Source organism: Wallemia mellicola (assembly GCF_000263375.1).
Source record: "Wallemia mellicola CBS 633.66 unplaced genomic scaffold WALSEscaffold_4, whole genome shotgun sequence".
NCBI classification, from domain to species: domain Eukaryota; kingdom Fungi; phylum Basidiomycota; class Wallemiomycetes; order Wallemiales; family Wallemiaceae; genus Wallemia; species Wallemia mellicola.
Window position 1 is genome coordinate 111,963 of NW_006531961.1, and position 19,226 is coordinate 131,188.

Below are 19,226 nucleotides of genomic sequence, written 5' to 3' on the forward strand. Positions count from 1 at the left end.
TTGGCCGATATGACATAAACATATAGAATTTTTCAAGTTGCAGTTAATCTGCACCAATAGGGATGCATTAAATTATAAAATTTGTTTGAATGTCATAAGCGCTATTAGTAGTTAGAGATATACATCTTCCCGAATTCAGGATTGCTAATTGAGTCAGTGCGTCTTTTCAATTTTCTGCTTTTTGTCTGTGATACTGTGATTTAAGAATTATTGATCTAGCCATTGGAGTGAGCCGTAGTACTCCACTTTCTCCCCTGTCTCTACTGCGAAGATCTATGTAACTAGCTGTAGGTATTTGGCTAATTGAACGCCTATTTGAGGTAATTTTTTGAGGGTACTTTTCATTTTTATGAAAGCATACGTTCTGTTTATTTGTATTACATTCAGTTCTAATATAAATTACATTAAAAAGCATTTTTTTGTAATATAGTTGTCTCGCATTTTTTCAGGGCCAGAATTTGGCCGTCCTGATTCAAATCCGGTCTGGGCCCATAGATTTACTCCAATTATTTTGAACAAAAGTTTGTTGTTTGTTAACAATTTAGTCCTAATAAACTAACTATGGATTTCAAGTCGACAACTTTGAATGGAAGAAGAAGCTCAGTAGAAACTGTCAAAGCGTACACACTGAGAAAGAAGAGCTCACAATCTAATATGAGCATTGGTAGTTCAAACAACTCATTCAGATCCACTTCATCGTCTTCTTCAAAGTCAATAAAGAGTGTCGTCGTCAGTCCACCAAGGTTGAGCTCAAAACATTACGGAATCTCATCACGGACGAATACACCAGATCCATTCAGTTCAACTAGTCAGACTAGCTGGTTTAGTCCCGAATTTAACCTCTAAATAACAAGTAGAGGAACAGTGTCCACATTCCTTTTGCATCACAATTTCGATACCCTTGTCAATACTCTGCATATGTATTTATACAATAAATCGTTAACATAGTTTACAATATTTGCTTACTTGTGGTAAGCATCGGCTGATGAAGAGTACATTCCTGGTTTATATACGAACTCTGGTTCTGAGATTGCTGGATGACTGAATGGATTGTTGTCATCATCGTTGTCTGATACCCTATCGTATGGATTACCTGGTTCAGGTTCAAATGGGTTGACAGTTCTACCTGTAAGTGGTGCGCTACTATCATCGTATGTTCTATTAGATGCGTCCGATTGGTAAGTCTCCTTTGCATAGCCATAACCAGCCTCTTGATCAGCATCTGGAGCTTGAAATGGTGGATCTCTAGTTCCACTCTTCCTTCCACTCTTCTTAATGAGGTTCTTGTTGTTAAGCATTATCTCAGCGATTGAACCCATCCAACTGAAGAAAACGACCCAAAATAATATAGATGCAGTCTTCTTTGTTCCACAGAATATAGGCAATGCATCCTTAAAGTCATCACCTTTACCCTCATTTGGATCATCATCTGGGTTTTTACATCCAGCCGTTGTGAATGCTGAACCTGTGCTAATCGCGGCCATTAAGAGTGAAATGAAAACACCAACTCCATTTAAAACCCATGCTGATCTGCGTTCTCGAAGGAATAAATCTGCATTCTAATCATTTGTCAACTGACGCGTCAAGTTTTATGTTATTTTGACTCACTTTTGCCATGTTCTTTTTAATGTATAACATAGGTATAGTGAAAAGAATAACTGAGAGAATGAAAAATAATAAGCTAGCAGCTATCGATAATCTATTGAATTTATTAATTAGCTATTCATGCTAAATTGAGACAACCCACCCTGACAATCCTGAAGGTCCAACATCCCATTTAGCCTGAAAGCCAGCAGTAGCAGCCCACATGATTAGACATAGCATACTGCTAATCATCTGACAACTTCTTATTATTATTGTCACTAAACTCATTTTGGTATCCTATTAAGGTAGGTTAAAGGTCAAACTAATTCGGTATGAAGGCGATTTTAGACTAACTCTATTTGACGAAATTGGTATTTCTTGATAAACTTCAGCTTTACTATCTCCCATTAGTACTTCTGAAGGATTTGGTTGCGGTGGTTCCAGCTTTGGTTTAGGTTTGAATAGATGCTTTAGTCTGATTGTGTATTCTTCAAACATATCTATAATTACGCGTTAATAACGTTATAATCACGCGTTTTATTTATCAGTTTACCTTTTTTTACGCGTTGGTAGTTGAGTCTGAAAACCAAGACGCGTCGTCAAATTTCTAATCCACGGCCGCCATAGAAAAATATAAATATACAATAATACAAAAAGGTACAATAAATAAATATATAATATTACTCCTGTATGTCACCTTGTCCAGTCCATTTTGATAACCAAATCGGTTGCTCGAGTTCGACTGTTGAATTGACGATCGATTCGGCAGAAGGCGGTGCAACGAGGGACGGCAGAGGGTGGCTAGTCTGTAGCTGATGTAATCTACTTATCAATTCATCTCTCATACTTGTCAATTTCCGCAGGTAATCAACCGCTAGTGATATTGTCAGAAAAGTGATGTAAGAATATCTAAACTCACTACTATTTAAAATAACTAACTCAGATATTGGTCCACCAGGTGCGAACTCCGGTTCAGCACTTTCTTTCTCCTTTTGTTGTGCTTGTAGAGGAATCCTACCCGGTCTGCGTTTAGATTTCCTCTCCACCCTGTCTTGTAAATCTGGTACAACTTTCGTGAGCTCCTCATATCCCAATCTAATCATGTTACGCCTTTTCTTCTCTGAACGTATATGATTCAACTTCTTCTCCTCAGCTGTGAGATTGTTCGTATTCCGTTTATTCGTAGAATTATTCTCTCTATTGTTAGCGCTTGTTTCTGAATTTACATCAAATTCCGCCATCGTTGTAACTATTCAAGCTCTTTATTGATAACCACCAAGATAAGAAATTTGAAATGGTGAGATAATCTGATAGAAGACTATTACACTATCTAACACACACTCTCAGTTGTTCTTCTCGGTGTTTAAAACTCTCACAGAACAGACGGTGACGGGTGAGTATGCGTAGAGTCAACCCTGTCAGTAAAACTAAATGTAGATCCTCACAGTTGAATTAAAGAATGACCTTTGTTTGATTGGTACTTTGAAATCAGTTGATCAATTCCTTAATATCAAATTAGACAATGTTAAAGTACTCGATGAACAGAGGTACCCTCATATGGTTAGTATATACACTTATATTCAACTTATTCACTAACGATGCACTAAGATGGCTATCAAAAATACTTTCATTAGAGGCTCGGTCGTTAGATACGTTCAATTACCATCAGAATCAATCGATACTCAACTCCTTCAGGATGCCACACGCAGAGAAGCAACACGCAATTAAAAGTATATATGTATGCATTTATAAATAATAATCTAATTTATGATAATTCAACCGACATTCTAATACCCATACAGGCTAACTCTGAAGCCAAATATCTCAATACGTATGGTACGGCAACGACGTCCATATTTCCACCTTTACCAATATTCAAATCCTTAGATAATGGTAATATTATATCACCCTTACGTTCAACTTGTCTGACTTCACCGTCAAGCTCTCCTTGATCTTTCTCTAATTGTGCTTGACGACATACACGACAGTATTCTCCAGTTGGTCCTTGTGGGAGTTGTGAAGCTGCCATATCTCTCTCGTCGGTGTATCCGAGTGAGATCAAGCTACCACAATCTCTACATACCCATGTAGTTGAGTAATCTGAGCAGTTCATCAATCTATCTTGCAACAAGAATGATGTACCGTGAGCGATAAGCGCATCTCTTTCCATTTCTCCTAATCTAATACCACCATGACGTTTACGACCCTATAATAAATCAATTAGCTTTGCCGTTTCTATATGACACCCAAACTAACCTTAATTGGTTGACGAGTGAGTTGATCAACAGGACCTAATGTTCTAACTTGATACTTGTCATTAACCATGTGTCTCAATCTTTGATAGTATACACATCCAATGTAGATGTCTGCAGGGAACTCTTCACCAGTTACACCGGAATACATTGGCTCATTTCCATGATAGTTGTAACCAGCGGACTTTAATTGTTCACCGAAGTATTCAACAGGCGTATCTTTTTCATTGAAGTTGAATGGTGTACCATCTTGTGCCAAACCGTGGAGAGCACCAGCTTTACCTGCTATAGACTCAACAAACATACCGATAGTCATTCTAGATGGGAAAGCGTGTGGGTTGATAATAACATCAGGTTGTAATCCAGATTCTGAGAATGGTAAATCAATCTTTTTCCATCTTTGTGACATAACACCCTTTTGTCCGTGTCTAGAACTGAACTTGTCACCAACAACTGGAGATCTAGGTATACGTATCTTGAAGTGGATCTTTTGAAGTTCAGTATCACCACCATCAGAGCCTAAGAGACGAATTTCGTCGATGTAGGCATCTTCATCTCCTTTGTATTTTTCTACCATTGTTCTGCCGGTAGTTTCATCTATGTAGGCGCAAATTGGATCACCAGATGTTACTTTAACTCCTGATGGAATGATACCATCATCATCTAAAGTTTCTCTCCATTCTTGCTTTGCGTCAACACCCAAACCGAAGTGTAGAGTTGGTGCTGATCTTGATTTTGATGCTCCTCTCATTTCGCGCAAGTCTACAATTTGCGATTTGTATACAGTACCATAACCGAAACCTCTCTCATGTGCTGATTTGTTGATAATCATAGCATCTTCCATATCATAACCTGTGTATGAAAGTACGGCGACAATGGCATTTGCACCTTGTGGGAAGTTATCCATACCGTAATGAGCGTGTAATTTTGGTCTGACTATTGGCGTTTGACCATTTTGTATTCTATACAACTTATTATCGGTTCTTCTCATGATTGCAGTTGAAGGTGTACCCATAGTTTGTTTAGCCATTTGACATTGGTACATATTTCTTGGTGATTGGTTGAAATCTGAGAATGGAGTCATATTTGCGACTACTGATAAAACGTTTGTTGGTGTGTATTCAACGTGTGTAGAAATTCCCTTTTCAATTTCTTTTGGTACACATGCTACATCCATGTAAACTTGCTCGAATGAACCGAGATGATCTAATTTACCATTAGCGAGGTACTTGACAGGTCTCATCATTCTAGCTCTTGAAGTGAACAAGTATAATCCAGGGTATTGTCCACCTTTCGATGAAGGTACCAAACCAATTTCCAAGTTTAATGGTACATCGTGAAGCTTCTCTGTCTTCCAAATACGTAAAGCCTCAGCCATATGTTTAACATCTTCTGTTGAAGCCCAACCGATGATTCTACCATCTAATTGAATTGCAACGCTATTTCTTCTGTCTACTGTGTTTACAAATGGTTGAATCATACCCAAACTAGACAATAACGATGGAATATTTGAAGCGCTCTCCTCTAAGTTCTCTGTTGTAACTTTACATGACCTTGAAAGGTGATTGAGCAAACCACATGGTGCACCATCTGGAGTGTGTACAGGACACAAGAAACCCCAAGCTTCGGGCAGAAGCTTTCTAACAGCTGTTGTCTTTAATTCTGCAAAGAAAGCACCTCTATGTATACACCTAAAGTGTGCGAGATATCTATAAAAGTTAAGCTTTTCTGCCATAATTGTGAAACCAGTAGCTTGTTGCAAATCTAGACCAGAAGGTGAAACTAGGTTACCAGTTGCTAAGAAGTAATTGAGCTTTTGACCGATATCAAAGTTAGTCCTTTGTATAACCTTGTTGACATATTTATCATCGCTGACGTTGGCTGAGCTTACTTGTCGTCTAAGATCTTGTCTAATTTGAGCAGTTGCTGCGATAAGACACTCATCTAACTTCTCCTTGATGATCTGTCCATATAAGAAACCAGGCATGAGTACTTCGTGAAGTTGAGGAGAATCTGGATTATCAGGACAACTTTCACCACTAACTAATGAATAAAGCTTTTGTAACATATAAAGCAACATTCTGTATTTATCTTGAGGAGATTGGAGATGAACCAAGATACACCTATCAATGAGGTATTGACCAACTTGAATATCAGTCCAATCTTCTGGGCAACCTAAAACTACTCTGAACTTTGAGCCTAAGAAGTGCAAACATTGTTCTCTGGTGTATAATTTGAATGGCTTGAAACCTCTCAATAACAACTCAACTCTATCAGTTAAGAAAGTGTTATCGTAGTCCTTTTGAATGATACCTTCGAAAATATCTCTATCAGAAGCAGAACTGAGTGCTTTTAATACCATTACGACTGGAATCATGTACTCGTTCTTTCTCCAGGCAAATCTGAGTGTTGCACCGCCGTTACTGAGGTAATGCATGGTGTTTGTTGCGGCGGTTTGATCAGGTCTAACGCAACGAATTTGTACACCGTATTCAGTGTATGTTGGACCTCTATTAGCGAAACTAGGTCTGATAATTGAAGTTACGTAATGTCTTCTTGGTACGACGAGTAATCTCATCAGTTTTTCATTACCGTTGATAATAAAGTAACCACCCATTTCGTCAGATTCTTCGTGCTTTTGAACGAGTTCTGCGGATGTCATCTTTTGAAGATTGCATCTCTCAGATCTGACCATAACAGGAACTGAACCGCATTCTCTGATAAATTCTGATTTAATTTCACCATTCACTTTGACTTGTATTTTTACGCTCATACGAGATTTGTAGGTCGTTAATCTCTCTCTAGCCTGGTATAGTGTAAGAAATGAAGATTTTTGGAGAGAAGAAACATACCTCAAATGGGAAGACACGTCTGTCTGTAGAGTTCTTATCCTTGTCGAGTACCATTGGTTTCGCAATCGTGAGTTGTGTGTATGTTACTGGAGAGATGTATGAGAATATGGAGAGATGGAGAGTATATACTCACATTCCAACCTCTGCTTATCGTCTATAATAACTCTTGAAGGTATATCTCTCAATGCTTTATCTAATAAACCTTCTCCACCGTTTGAATCCTTAAAAAGCATGTTGAAACTGTCTACGTGCGGCTTAACTAATTCCTGTAGAACAGGATAGTTTGTACCCTTATTTGAGGGGTTTTTAAATGTTCTCTCCCTCTCTAAGGTATTGAATGACATGGTAGTCGTCCGTTAAGAAGATTCTTCAACAGGGACCTCCATGAGGATAGCAATTTTACACCCAGATTTAGGTATTGGTGCGTATCCTATCATTTTTATTTTATTGTCTCTTATTTCTCTTTATAAGGCGGGGCTGAAAGGTTGATAGTCGATGCAGCCTACAGCTTACAAAGTAGAGGGCACACTGTAGATATATTCACAAGTTACCACGATCCAAATCATGCATTCAACGAGACAAAGGATGGTACACTGAGAGTCCATGTCCTCGGTGATTGGTTTCCTCGTACGCTTTGGGGGTATCTCCATATCGTCTGTGCGATCATACGTCAGATTCATCTGGCTATTATGCTGGCTATATCCATCTCTCTATCAAAGATTATCGCACCTAGTTTGGCTTTCCATGCTTGGCATAGACCAACACAACGATACGACGTAATATTGGTCGATCAGCTCTCTGCAGCTATACCCTTACTTAGAGTATGGCTAGGTATTCCAGTAGTATTCTATTGTCATTTCCCAGATAAGCTCCTAGCAAGTGGTTCGGTAGCACCCGTTAGTGGTGACGGAAAGATCGTCTATCCTGCCAGAATGTCTAAACTTAAACAGCTTTATCGCATCCCTATGGATTTATACGAGGAATTCTCTACTGCCGATGCAGACGCTCTCATCGCAAACTCTGAATTCACTAGTAATGTCATCCAAAACACGTTTCGAGAGGTTGAACAAACGCCGATTGTCATATATCCATCAGTTGACACGAGTGATCTTGTAGGCTCAGCTGGTGAGCTGCAAAGGTAAGGTATTCATTATGTTTTAATGACTATATTTGACGCTCGATTAGTCGAATTTTCCTCTCAATAAACAGATTCGAACCAAAGAAAAATGCCACTCTGGCTGTAGAAGCCTATGCTAAACTTGTCGAAGGTCTTGAACAGTCTGAGAGAGACTCTTTAGCTCTCGTCTTGGCGGGAGGTTATGATGCCAGGCTGCCATCAAACGTCGACTGTGTCCAAAACCTTGAAACTTTATGCAAAAACCACTCACTCAGTTACGAATTCATTGACGATACTCAATCAATATCCTCAAAGCAACCAAAAGACGTATATTTCATGCTAAACATCAATACACAAACCAAGAAGACGCTACTTAATTCACCTTCCACCCTTGCATTACTCTACACACCAACAAATGAACACTTCGGTATCGTACCAGTTGAAGCTATGGCATGCGGAAAGCTTGTCTTAGCAACTAATACGGGTGGTCCAGTTGAGAGTATTAAAGATGGTGAGACGGGATACCTCCTCACTTCAGATCCCTTCAAGTGGTCGCAAAGAATGAAAATCCTCTTGCTTCCATCAAATCAAGAGAAGATCATTGCGTCATGTAAAGCCAGAGTCGACGAGTTATTCACGTTGCACAAAGCTGGCGAGAAATTCGAACAAGTACTAGGCGGTGTTGTAGGTCACGGTCTAAGCAACCACGGTGAAAGAGGTATGTTAATACAAGGCACAGTATTCATGTTCTTGGCAATGACTTTTATCATCTATATTGTTGGTTTCTACTGAAAAATTGTACTACTAGTTTAATCAATGTATGTTTAATACAAATGAGATGTCTTTAAGAATACAGCTAATCATACACTACTCAATTAGTTTAATCCAGATTCAAAAGAAAGGTTATTGTTGCAGCTGCACCCAAGCTGACGCCTATAGCACCACCTATTATGCCAGCTGTGAGGCTCTGATTGTAATTCGATGGCTTTTCAATCCTCTTCTCAGTCATCTTCTCCGTCATCTTTTCGTTCATCTTCTCAGTCGTCTTTCTCGCCTTCTTGAGTTTGTTTGACTTGAGTTTAGCGGATCTGAATGCATCCTTACGTTTAGCGACCTGAAGGCGTTTGTAGATAATTGCATTCTTGAATGATTGGACCTTTATTTGTCTCATGGAATTGTCGATTTTTTCGAGAGACCCATCGTGCTCGGCTATTATGCATTCTAACTCATTCAATCGTTCGTCAAGTTCCGAATCTACGTTGTTGTCAGATTCTTTACTGTCAGAAGCATAGTCCGAAGCTGTATAGCCTGGAGCAGGATTTAGTACACTGGAAGGCTCGAAGAGTTCTGAATCATCAGAGAGTTCACCGCTGTCGACTTTCTCGACCAAAGGCTTCTTATTGTCACTTTGTTTGTTGCTGGAAACCTCCTCGATATCATCGCTGTCCATGATATCACTGAATCTAGCTGAAAATGAGGTTGAACGGAAATCTGGCTCTGCCTCGACTGTGAAAGTCATTGGTTTGTATCTACCACCGTGTGCTTGCAAATGCTTAGCTAATTGCAATTTCACACCCCTCCCAATTTCGAGCGGCTCATAAGGGGTAATCTTGCTCGGCTTTCCATCTTTGATAATGTATGAGCCGTGCAAACTGCCTAGATCTTCGTACATGACTAAGTATCTGTCCAGCTGTAGGACTTGTGAGAGGACTCATCGCGAATGTCGAGCGACTCACATAAATCTGTCCATGGTTTTTGGAAATAGTCTTAGACTGGGGATAGTCTTTGAAAAGCTTCCTGCCTATTTTCTGATTATCGGAGATTGGTATAGTATCCCCTGATTCCAGTTTCAATTTCAATTCCATCGTTCGAGACAAAGCAATTTTCGGTCAAAGCAATATAAATACAAATTATAATACAAAATTAGTCAGCTACACATTGCTGATCACATATGCTTGACTTTAACTTCTGACCTGCTAGCTCAATATCGTAGAACCTGAGGTCATTGATAGAGTGTGAAGTGGCGATATCATTCAGTCTTCCGGTCTCAACGCCCTTAGTCCTCTCCTGTTTGAGCTTTTCGAGTTGTTCATCGAGATCAAGAGTATAACTTTGTCTGATTTTCACCTCACGCGTTGGTTTTGGTGGACTTTCTGGATAGACGATTTCCTTGGTTATACTTGTCGTCGATATTTTCGTCTTAGTTTGGAACCTGCCTGGTTTGTCTTCAAATGTTGTTACTTCGGGTGTTCGTGGACTCCTTGAATTAGTCGTTGGCGAGTAACTCGATTTGCGTTGATGGAAAGTAGCGCTCGCAGATGGGATTCGCGGTCTCGCTTGATGCGGTTCAACGACTGGGAATTCCTCCTTCAATTCGCCCTCTTCGCCGTCGTCGTGATCTCTCGTGATGACTTCTCTCACGCTGCTGGGAGAAGGCAGGGGCGAGTCATAGGACGTATTAATTGGTGGTGGTCTGTGTGTGTTATTGTAGTGGTGCGAATGGTAGCCATCGTAATCTCTGCCAGCTGTACCTCTATATCCACCTCTACCACCGCTGTAAGGCTTTCGAGAGGGAATGTACCGCGGTGGACTCCTAGGCGGTCTGCTCCTACTGAAATGGTCATCACGCCATCCAGGACTTGGTCTATAAAACGGTCTTCTGTATCCACCACCGCGATAGCCACCTCTGTCATATCCACCTCTATCACTGTATCCACCTCTATCGCTGTAGCCGCCTCTGTCACTATAACCTCCTCTATCGCTGTAGTAGCTGACTATCAGCCAAAATCTCTAAAAAGATGTACAAACTCACTTGTATCCCCCACCATAGCTTCTAGGACCTGGTGGCGGCCTCCTATCATAGTCATATCCTCTGTATCCCCGTGGCGGTGGAGATCTCGAATTATTTCTGCTGTTCATCGATGATGATTGTAATGAAGAAGGCTATATTCTATTAAAATCTAATTACAAATCTACCAATTCCTTTACCAATCTCCTGGAATTTCCTAGTCACGTCTTCTAGTTTTACCTCCTCAACTACGTTCCATATCGAGTGTTGCCTGCAGAATACCAGCAGATCTTCGACGTCTCTAGGACAGCCAGCAGACCATCCTACGGATTATTAGACCTTCTAGAGTGTCCTCTACAACTTCACTCACCCTTTATTGTAGCTCTTTTCATTAACAATGGTATAACTGGCACTTTAAACTGCAGATCGGCTGGTTCCGATAACATTATTACTTCTGCTTCCATAGCTAGGCCACCCTCGATAATCTTCGATGCTGTATCGACGTCAGGAGAGGTTGTCAAGAGAAGATCTACACCCCCAGGACCGTATCCATATCCATACGGACTATCAGTATGTTCCTTAATCTGATTGACAAAGTTTGGATCTTGTCGACTGATAAATGCAGATGCTCCTAACTCCTCCGCTTTTGATTCTTTCTGTTTTGATCCGCTGATAACTATAGGATTCATTCCAAATGCTTTAACTAATGGGATTGCGATTGTACCAAGTCCACCCATACCTATGATACCCACATTGTTGCTATTATATTATTAAATACATAATCTTGAAAATTTTGACCCACCCTGGTTTACATTTCGAGCTATTTCTAATAGCATTGAAAACAGTTAATCCAGCACACATCATCGGCGCTTGATTAGGATCTATATCTTTTGGCCATGGTACGAGAGCTGTATAATCTGCATTCACGTATTCGGACCATCCACCATGTCTCGTCAATCCAGTCGCATTTGCTAGTTTACAACCAGTGAGATAGCCTCTTCTACAATTATAGCATTCTTTACAATATCCGCTAAACCAGCCTAATCCGACTCTTTGGCCTGCTTTGAATTTCCAAGGATTTCCATCATCCATTGCACTCTGGATAGCATGTACACCTTCGCCGATAGCTTTAATCTCGCCTACAATTTCATGACCTGGTGTTAGAGGGTAGAATGCCCCGTGATGCATTCCTACTTCATCGCCTAGGCAGATTCCGCAGGTGATCACTTTTAGCTGGACTTCAGACGCCCTCAATGGTTCTATATCCCTACTGACAAGCTTGAGTCCTTCAGATGCCTTTTCTGAGACGATCGCTTTCATCGTATGAGAGAAGGTTGTGATGTCATCACTTCGTGGATCAGCTTACAAGTACCCAATAAAACATGTTTGATTAACAACGATCATGATCACCCGTATTACAAAAGTAAACACAAGATATTTAAGCACTTCCATTCGTGCATTAGCTAACAAGCCAGAGGATGTAGAATCACACACAAATTCACCCTGGCAGACGTCGATTAAGGAGGGCCAAGCGACGAAGGAATACCCTGGTGTGAAGCCATCTAATGAGGCAGATAAACAGGCACTTGGCTCTGCTGCTGCTGATCAAGTTGGTGGTCAACCTAATGGACATACATCAGCGGGTGAGACACACGATGTACCGGAGCCAGGTCTTAAGGATAAATTCAAGAAAGCTCTCGGTATGTCCACAGAAACGGAGAGTAAGAAAGGAAGAACCTATACGACATTAGCACGTCAATTTTCATCAACTAGCGCGGCAAATAAGGCGCCAAATGAACCTAAAGAAGAGACAAACAATGAGCAATCTGGTCATATAAACCACCGCAGAGCATCAGATAGCCAACCATTGCATGGTGCAGATGCAACAGGAAAGCCTGCTCGTTATAGTGACGCAATTGCCAATGAGGAGGGTCTTCATGGTCCAGCCAGAGGCGGATATGTGCACGCCTTGCCAAGCGCAGAAGCAGAAAGCCAAGGCAAATCATCAGCTTACCCAAGTAATGATAGTGTCGTCACTGAGAACTACCCAGCTGCAGATTTAGACAGAGTAAAACCATCTGGTGCTGCTCCAGGGTCAAGCACTGTATCTCATCAAATTCCAGAAAGTGTTAGAGAAAGTGTGACTCGAACAACAGATCCAGATGCTTTAGGTGAGTGGTTTGATTTAACGATTATACCTGCTAAAACACTCAGGATCTAGCAATCGTCTGAGACATGGCCAAGCGCCAGGCAAGGATTTCGATGGGGAGGGTTCTCTGATGAATGATGTACCAAGAGAGAGAGTCGAACCAAACACAGAATTGGGTAAACGTGGTGTAACTCTCCCACCACCACCACGCACACAAGAGGAACTCGATAAATTGCATCCAGGTAGGAAGAATCCACCAAAGTGATTTATATGATCTACGCGACCCAAAAAATCCCGAATAATTCTATAAAATATTGATAAATACAATTCTGTTTTGATAATCTACTGCTTTGGAATCTCAACCTTTTCCACTTGCTCAGCAACGCTGTCGATTGATTGTTGTTGGAAGTTAGCCGCTGACGCTTTTGCTTTGTTCTTCTTGGCTTCATTCTTAGCTTTCTTCGCTTCTTTCGCAGCTGCAGCTGGATCGATAGGTGGTGGGTATGCAGCTTTTTCAATTGCCTTGAACTCAGCATCAGATTCAAATGTATTTCTGATTGGGTCAAGGAGGGTGTTGATTGCTTCTTCAACAGCCTTTTTAAGGTCACCTGGGTGGACTGCCTTGTTTGCGAAATCTTCTTCAAGTTTTGTGTATTCGGTGTAATGCAATGAACCTCCGAATCTTTCTGGACGGGTGACTGAGTATAAATCTTTCTCATCAGCACCTTCACCAACGAATGGTGATTTTCCCTTAGCTTGTTGCTTGTATGCAGCAATTGGGAAAACAACGGCCTTCAAGAAGGCCAATAAACCATTTTCTTCAATGTTACCTTCCTCACAGAATGCTAATTTGATCTTCTTCTTGACGTCTGCAGCCGAGTCCAAGAAATCAATCTTTGAGTTTGGATCTGAGGAAGACATTTTTCCACCTGCCAAACCAGGTACCATTGCATTCATAAGGTGGGCCCTCTTGGCATAGCCGAGCTTTGGTAATACGGATTCAGCCATAACGAAGATCTTTCTTTGGTCTACACCACCGAATTGGAAATCACAACCGAGATGCTCCTCATCGAGGGCTTGAAGACCAGGGTAGAGCATACCGGATAAAAGTGGAGAGCTGACTTGTTTGACGACCTCTGCACCAGCTTTCTTTGCGTCGTGCTCTGTCGTCATAGCAGCCAATCTGTAATTGTCCATCGAGTATTGAGGGGTGAGTTGGTAGCTTGAACCGACGACGAAAATGAGCTTATCGACTGGTACATCCAAGCTAACAAAAATAGCTCTCAATAACTTTGTGTAGTACTTTACTCTGTCCTGTACCAATTCGAATGGTGCTTTCATGTTGTCTAAGAAAGCGTGGATGTCTGCTAACAAAATCTTGACTTCTACGCCGGCTCTAAGGAAGTCTGCGATTTTGACGAGTGGTACAAAGTATCCGACATGTGCTGTATCTGTTAGAGAGAAGTTTTGAACTTTGTGACTCTACATACGTCTTCCTGTTGGTGCACTACCTATAAAAACGAATGATCAGATTATGAATACTGCATATAACGAAATACACACCCCAGTAACATTTCAATTGCTCAGCTTTGCTCAGCTTCTGCTTGATAATATCACCGCCGAGTACTTCTTGAAGTGAGCGTGTTATTAAATCAAAGCGTGCGTTCTGTTCTTCGTTGAGTTCTATAGGGATTGATTTATCCGTCATTTTAATTTTTACTCTTCGTCGTATCAATTCAAGAGCAATTACGTGTTTCTAACTAACAATCATTATGACCGCAAATTTCACATCCTGGGGAAGGTTAGTAGATTATATAACTTTAATATCCGTTAACGTATTCTATAGACCCTTCACTGATGCAAAAATGGACATGTATGGTGGAGATATTACACAAAGATATCAACTGGGAGCCCAGCAGCTCGCAGCAACTTCAGACAACTTTACGGAGGGTGTTCAAAAGACTCAGCAACCTATCGTCACCGGTACATCCGTTATTGGCTTAAAGTATAAGGATGGCATCATGTTAGCAGCAGACAACTTAGCTTCATATGGTTCTTTAGCACGCTTCAAAGATATCCAGAGACTCTATGGTGTTGGTGATAATACCGTTATCGGTGCTGCAGGTGATATGTCAGATTTCCAACACGTACAACATGAATTAGAATCACTCTTCATTGACGAATACTGCAATGACGATGGTCACACTCTTGGTCCAGCACAGATATACGAATACCTCTCCACATTGATGTATCACCGTCGTAGTCAGCTTAACCCGCTCTGGAATGCTTTCGTTGTTGGTGGTGTAGACCCTAAATCCGGTGAAAGTACTTTAGCATACGTTGATTTATTAGGTACAACCTACTCAGCTAAAACTATTGGTACTGGTTATGCATCCATGATTGCTATCCCATTACTTAGAAGATTGGTTGAAGACCGTGAGGAACCACCTAACGAGGAGGAAGCACTTGAAATTATCAAAACTTGCATGAAGGTCTTGTTTTACAGGGATGCTAGATCACTCAATAAGTTCCAAGTCGCTAAAATTACCAAATCTGGTGCAGACATCAGTCCATCAATGTCTGTAGAGACTGAATGGGGCTTCGCTGAAGGTATTAGAGGTTACGGTGCACAAACTCAGTAAAGATATAAATAACTGTATTACATTTTTATTACATCAAACGAACTTAAAATATACTTATCAATATTTCGTGCTTTGTGACTGTGACAAGTAAAACGAAGATCCCATTCCACTTTGCTGACTGAGGTATTGAAGACTGTTAACACTTGTGAAAAGCAATAAAGGTAATCCTGTTACTGATTTCTTAGCAAGCCAATCCAAGAAGGTAGCCCTGATGTTTAACTTCGGATTGTCGAGAATACTACCTTTTATAGCGGTATTCGTGAGTGGTCCAACGTATCTATCTTTCTTTGGGATATCCATCACGTCTTGCAATTCAATTAAAAATCGTTGTGTGAGTGCTATGAATTTCGGACTGAATGCAATATCACATACAGCTCTTAATGATAATTTGTACTTTTTCCAAGGCACACTTTCGACTTCTTGTGCTATTTTTTCAATACTGTAATCTTCAATTCCCATCCACTCGCCATAGTCGGATACTGTGAAACCTTTCATACGATATAACATTTCAACAGCATTGACAACCATATGATTAAAGCCATCCAAGAAGTCCGCTGGATATGGACCTACATAGCCATCTGCATGTAATTCATTGTGTATTGTCATTACTTCTCTCCAGTAGCAAATTTGACCTGATGTACGAGACGTTATACCAGCATCCCCACCAAGTAGAAGCTCAAAAATCAAGCTTATATCTGGTAACCGCAAGTTAAATTCAGATACATTCGCAACGAAGGTAGTTGAAGCTTCAAGTGAATCAAGTATTAGATGCTTAATTTCTATGTTATCAGGATATTCCTATCATTAAAAGTCAGAGGTATTGAAACATTTTGATTTTATACCAACCATTAGCAACTTAGTGTTGTAATTCTCAACGTAATCAACAAATTGTGAAGCGACAGACAACCAGTTAACATCATCGGGAACTTCTGCTATGATTTCACCACTTGGAGGGTCAACAGATATCCTTGTTATAAAAATATACCTACATGCCAGACCTCCTCGCACGCATTGATCTCCAATCGTATGCGGACCATCGCATCATAATAGTATTGTAGCACTGTACCAACCGAATGCGGAAGTCAATTGGTGCACTGAGACTCTTCGTTTCTAGTGGCATTATAATATACTTTGCAAAAGCTGGAGAATATGTCAGTACTGTTAGTCGGTTAGCAACGAGACTGACCCTCGAATGTCCTTGGAGGGAAGAAAGACAATAGTTCAAAAATTTCATTTTGATATAATCCAATATCCCAATATTTGATAACTAACAATAGAATATCTTCCATTATAGGGAGTAGTTCCTAAACCACTGAGAAACGCCATGCAGATTTCATAATGACTTACCTTAGTATAACGAAAGAATTCGATCACACGTTGTAAGATTTCTTGACCTGCACTGTAGCTCTCTGGAGTTATAAGCGTATCGAAGAAAATTGTTTCGAATAAGTCTGTCAGCCATTCTTCGACTCTTTCAATAGCATCATCTGTTTCGTGTGAGTAGCGAATGAAATGATGAAATTCAACCAACCCGTCGTATTCGCAAGGAATGCCCATGTCATATGCTTAGACTGGAAGAGAGCAGCATTTTGGATAGGCAGAGTTAGTCTATCGAGATTACGACCAACAGATTGGACAGTAGGACAATCAGCCAGCGTGATAACATTTGAATGATTGTCAAACGTAGTTGTGGAAGGTATTTCATATGCAAGTCTCTGTTTCTTTCTACCAATTTGTAATCTTTCACGAATTGGTAAGGCTGTCTCGCCTGCTTTGCGTTGTTTCTCTTCTTCAACAAGCTGTTCATGCTCCTCTAATCTACCATCTCTAATTGCTTGGGCTTTTCGTTTCCAATCCTCATCTATCTGGAACTACTGTTAGAGCTATTCAAGACATTCAAGCATGTTCTTACCCTGTACGATCTTTTACCAGCTGCAAGACCAATTCCTGGTGGGATGCGAACTGGATAGAACGTCCTAAATTTTTGTATCAGACCAGGGAGCGATGGATCCAAGGGAAAACGCGTTTGGAGTGTCAATACAGCCGACACTCTGTATGGTCGGACATGCTCACGACGCGTAAGCAAAGCTATCAAATGAGGAAGGTGTGGCCTTCGAAGCACATTAGATTGTTCTGTGATGTTTATATTATCACACACCTGAGTGATTCCACCGAGAGTCGAGCCCAGAGAGCATTATAGAGATTATTGAGCGACCGTCGCGCCTGATCGTCTAACCAATCCATTACTATAATGAGCCATTTCAATGCAGCTGCTTGCACGCGTGTGTCGACCGGTTTACCAGGCTGCACGCCTAAGGAACCTACTATAAGCTGGACAGGACGGCATGGAACTTCATTAAGGGGGTATAGCATAGTAAATAACTTAATACTGTATCCGCTCACTGTTGTGATGATCAGATGAAGTCTTCTGAGTTATCGCAACCTACGCAGATCACCACTGAGTGCGAGTTCAATAGCATCTGTAAGGTCTTCTGGAGAACAACCTTCTCTCCCTATCCTGCTCTCCAAAGCTTCAAATGTTACTTTTATGGAATCTCGCTTTTCTTTTGTAGCAGATGAGCCATCTGGAGATAACTTAGAAGATAGATTACTAATATGCACTTACTTACGTCGCCTGAGATCTTCTAGTAGTGGGTATATACTGTCGAGATTTTCATCTCTCGGTGAGCTCATCTTGGTGGTTGAGATATAAGAAGTTTAGCGCTGAGATCGCGAGATTTGCTAACTGATAAGAGAAGGAATGGATGCATTCATGGTGGTTATACGGTATATCTACACCTTCAACTCCCTTCGTCACTATCGTGGGTATAAACAATAAACGCGGGAAATAACGCAGAAAAGCAAAAAGGAACATATATAATGCATTAACATACTCATATAAAACGTATACCAACGGGAGTGATTAAAAATAACGCGTGATATGCCTCTTGTGCAATAACTTCCATTATCTACGAATTTGGAATATGAGCGGGGATCTGAATATGGCAGAGCAGAGAGAGCAAATGGAGCAGACGGAGCAAGCGCCATTAAAAGTTGGTAAAAGAGCAAAACAAACGCAACAATTAGTACAGATGGCCTTGAAACATATCGTTGAGGGATGGTCATATGATAATTTCGAACAATCATTTCCCGCGATTGCTAAGGATTCACCGGAATCACTTTCTAGTATGCGTGACCAAACGAAAGAGCACTTCGAGAAGAGCGTATCTACAAGTATAGACGCGCTTCACGACCGCAGGAGGGTCGTACAAAGTCTGAACAGCCTCGATGAGATGTTGGACAGAGTGCAGAAAGCAAAGAAGGAGAATCATAAGACTGCGTTTGGTATGAGTTTCAAACAACGCGGCGAAGCGTGAGTGGACCACTCTTTTGCAATATTCTCGTTAAATGTAGTACAGTTTCGCAAGCGATCCATTCCTAGCTGTGAAAGCGCGCAAGCATGCCGTTGTACGATCAGAAACTGAAGAAGTTGATAGGAGGATAGCAGAAGCCAGAGGCGAGACAGAGGAACTGATCAGTAAAATAAAATCTCTGGACGCTGAAGAAGAAAAGTATGACAAGGAGAAGTCTGAACTTGGAAGGCTACTTAATGTGGTACGTTTCCTTTCCAACTGTCTAACAATGTTAACAAAGAACACTACAGCTGAATGAGGCGACGAGCAACATACCACAGGATGAGATGTCTGTCGTGCAGTCTGAACTTAATCTCGTAATCTAGCTAATATAGTACATTTGTATTAATAACTTGTATAATCTTAACAATCATCATCGATATGCTTGATATCTGCGAAATCGTACACAAGGGTGAATATCTCTGCGTA

The 19,226-nt window shown here is 40.8% G+C and overlaps 14 protein-coding genes across 14 annotated transcripts; 6 read left to right on the top strand and 8 right to left on the bottom strand.

Annotated features, from left to right (window-relative positions):
- The first annotated feature begins 520 nt into the window (after window positions 1–520).
- Window positions 521–951, top strand: WALSEDRAFT_59650 (hypothetical protein). Its single transcript, XM_006956847.1, has one exon. The coding sequence runs from the start codon at window positions 562–564 to the stop codon at window positions 844–846; it is 285 nt and encodes a 94-aa protein (XP_006956909.1). The 5' UTR covers window positions 521–561; the 3' UTR covers window positions 847–951.
- On the bottom strand, window positions 902–2,083 carry WALSEDRAFT_59651 (hypothetical protein; the record flags this gene model as incomplete). The annotated part of the gene is made up of 4 exons (XM_006956848.1): window positions 902–1,559; window positions 1,609–1,699; window positions 1,748–1,881; window positions 1,939–2,083. Coding segments are annotated over 4 exons (967 nt in total), but the record flags the coding sequence as incomplete, so codon positions are not given.
- Window positions 2,084–2,202: 119 nt separating this feature from the next.
- WALSEDRAFT_67752 (hypothetical protein) lies at window positions 2,203–2,928 on the bottom strand. Its single transcript, XM_006956849.1, has 2 exons — window positions 2,504–2,928; window positions 2,203–2,458 (listed from the first exon to the last, which is right to left on the bottom strand). The coding sequence occupies exons 1-2, from the start codon at window positions 2,823–2,825 to the stop codon at window positions 2,265–2,267; spliced, it is 516 nt and encodes a 171-aa protein (XP_006956911.1). The 5' UTR covers window positions 2,826–2,928; the 3' UTR covers window positions 2,203–2,264.
- Window positions 2,879–3,312, top strand: WALSEDRAFT_50418 (U6 snRNA-associated Sm-like protein LSm2; the record flags this gene model as incomplete). Its single annotated transcript, XM_006956850.1, has 4 exons — window positions 2,879–2,881; window positions 2,932–2,977; window positions 3,032–3,144; window positions 3,193–3,312. 4 exons carry the CDS (start codon window positions 2,879–2,881, stop codon window positions 3,310–3,312), a joined length of 282 nt encoding a protein of 93 aa, XP_006956912.1.
- Window positions 3,304–7,032, bottom strand: WALSEDRAFT_67754 (beta and beta-prime subunits of DNA dependent RNA-polymerase; the record flags this gene model as incomplete). Its single annotated transcript, XM_006956851.1, has 4 exons — window positions 3,304–3,790; window positions 3,841–6,642; window positions 6,689–6,774; window positions 6,822–7,032. 4 exons carry the CDS (start codon window positions 7,030–7,032, stop codon window positions 3,350–3,352), a joined length of 3,540 nt encoding a protein of 1,179 aa, XP_006956913.1. The 3' UTR covers window positions 3,304–3,349.
- Window positions 7,033–7,071: 39 nt separating this feature from the next.
- WALSEDRAFT_59654 (UDP-Glycosyltransferase/glycogen phosphorylase) lies at window positions 7,072–10,640 on the top strand (the record flags this gene model as incomplete). Its single annotated transcript, XM_006956852.1, has 4 exons — window positions 7,072–7,109; window positions 7,160–7,826; window positions 7,874–10,568; window positions 10,620–10,640. Coding segments are annotated over 3 exons (1,429 nt in total), but the record flags the coding sequence as incomplete, so codon positions are not given.
- On the bottom strand, window positions 8,686–9,670 carry WALSEDRAFT_62883 (hypothetical protein; the record flags this gene model as incomplete). The annotated part of the gene is made up of 2 exons (XM_006956853.1): window positions 8,686–9,495; window positions 9,542–9,670. The coding sequence occupies 2 exons, from the start codon at window positions 9,668–9,670 to the stop codon at window positions 8,686–8,688; spliced, it is 939 nt and encodes a 312-aa protein (XP_006956915.1).
- On the bottom strand, window positions 8,988–10,757 carry WALSEDRAFT_67756 (hypothetical protein). Its single transcript, XM_006956854.1, has 4 exons — window positions 10,618–10,757; window positions 9,542–10,575; window positions 9,133–9,495; window positions 8,988–9,059 (listed from the first exon to the last, which is right to left on the bottom strand). Exons 1-2 carry the CDS (start codon window positions 10,722–10,724, stop codon window positions 9,729–9,731), a joined length of 954 nt encoding a protein of 317 aa, XP_006956916.1. The 5' UTR covers window positions 10,725–10,757; the 3' UTR covers window positions 8,988–9,059; window positions 9,133–9,495; window positions 9,542–9,728.
- A 1-nt stretch (window position 10,758) lies between these two features.
- Window positions 10,759–11,913, bottom strand: WALSEDRAFT_36092 (GroES-like protein; the record flags this gene model as incomplete). The annotated part of the gene is made up of 3 exons (XM_006956855.1): window positions 10,759–10,916; window positions 10,964–11,352; window positions 11,396–11,913. 3 exons carry the CDS (start codon window positions 11,911–11,913, stop codon window positions 10,759–10,761), a joined length of 1,065 nt encoding a protein of 354 aa, XP_006956917.1.
- An 82-nt stretch (window positions 11,914–11,995) lies between these two features.
- WALSEDRAFT_67758 (hypothetical protein) lies at window positions 11,996–14,185 on the top strand (the record flags this gene model as incomplete). The annotated part of the gene is made up of 2 exons (XM_006956856.1): window positions 11,996–12,764; window positions 12,808–14,185. 2 exons carry the CDS (start codon window positions 11,996–11,998, stop codon window positions 13,005–13,007), a joined length of 969 nt encoding a protein of 322 aa, XP_006956918.1. The 3' UTR covers window positions 13,008–14,185.
- On the bottom strand, window positions 12,980–14,480 carry WALSEDRAFT_59655 (tyrosine tRNA ligase). The gene is made up of 3 exons (XM_006956857.1): window positions 14,306–14,480; window positions 14,233–14,253; window positions 12,980–14,187 (listed from the first exon to the last, which is right to left on the bottom strand). Exons 1-3 carry the CDS (start codon window positions 14,448–14,450, stop codon window positions 13,085–13,087), a joined length of 1,269 nt encoding a protein of 422 aa, XP_006956919.1. The 5' UTR covers window positions 14,451–14,480; the 3' UTR covers window positions 12,980–13,084.
- A 34-nt stretch (window positions 14,481–14,514) lies between these two features.
- WALSEDRAFT_27582 (proteasome endopeptidase complex, beta subunit) lies at window positions 14,515–15,384 on the top strand (the record flags this gene model as incomplete). The annotated part of the gene is made up of 2 exons (XM_006956858.1): window positions 14,515–14,543; window positions 14,589–15,384. The coding sequence occupies 2 exons, from the start codon at window positions 14,515–14,517 to the stop codon at window positions 15,382–15,384; spliced, it is 825 nt and encodes a 274-aa protein (XP_006956920.1).
- Window positions 15,385–15,395: 11 nt separating this feature from the next.
- Window positions 15,396–18,078, bottom strand: WALSEDRAFT_56558 (Mis6-domain-containing protein; the record flags this gene model as incomplete). Its single annotated transcript, XM_006956859.1, has 10 exons — window positions 15,396–16,182; window positions 16,231–16,330; window positions 16,374–16,524; window positions 16,571–16,688; window positions 16,732–16,871; window positions 16,916–17,249; window positions 17,297–17,495; window positions 17,543–17,786; window positions 17,832–17,969; window positions 18,015–18,078. 10 exons carry the CDS (start codon window positions 18,076–18,078, stop codon window positions 15,442–15,444), a joined length of 2,229 nt encoding a protein of 742 aa, XP_006956921.1. The 3' UTR covers window positions 15,396–15,441.
- A 323-nt stretch (window positions 18,079–18,401) lies between these two features.
- On the top strand, window positions 18,402–19,193 carry WALSEDRAFT_59656 (hypothetical protein). Its single transcript, XM_006956860.1, has 3 exons — window positions 18,402–18,757; window positions 18,804–18,999; window positions 19,049–19,193. Exons 1-3 carry the CDS (start codon window positions 18,408–18,410, stop codon window positions 19,121–19,123), a joined length of 621 nt encoding a protein of 206 aa, XP_006956922.1. The 5' UTR covers window positions 18,402–18,407; the 3' UTR covers window positions 19,124–19,193.
- The last annotated feature ends 33 nt before the right edge of the window (window positions 19,194–19,226 follow it).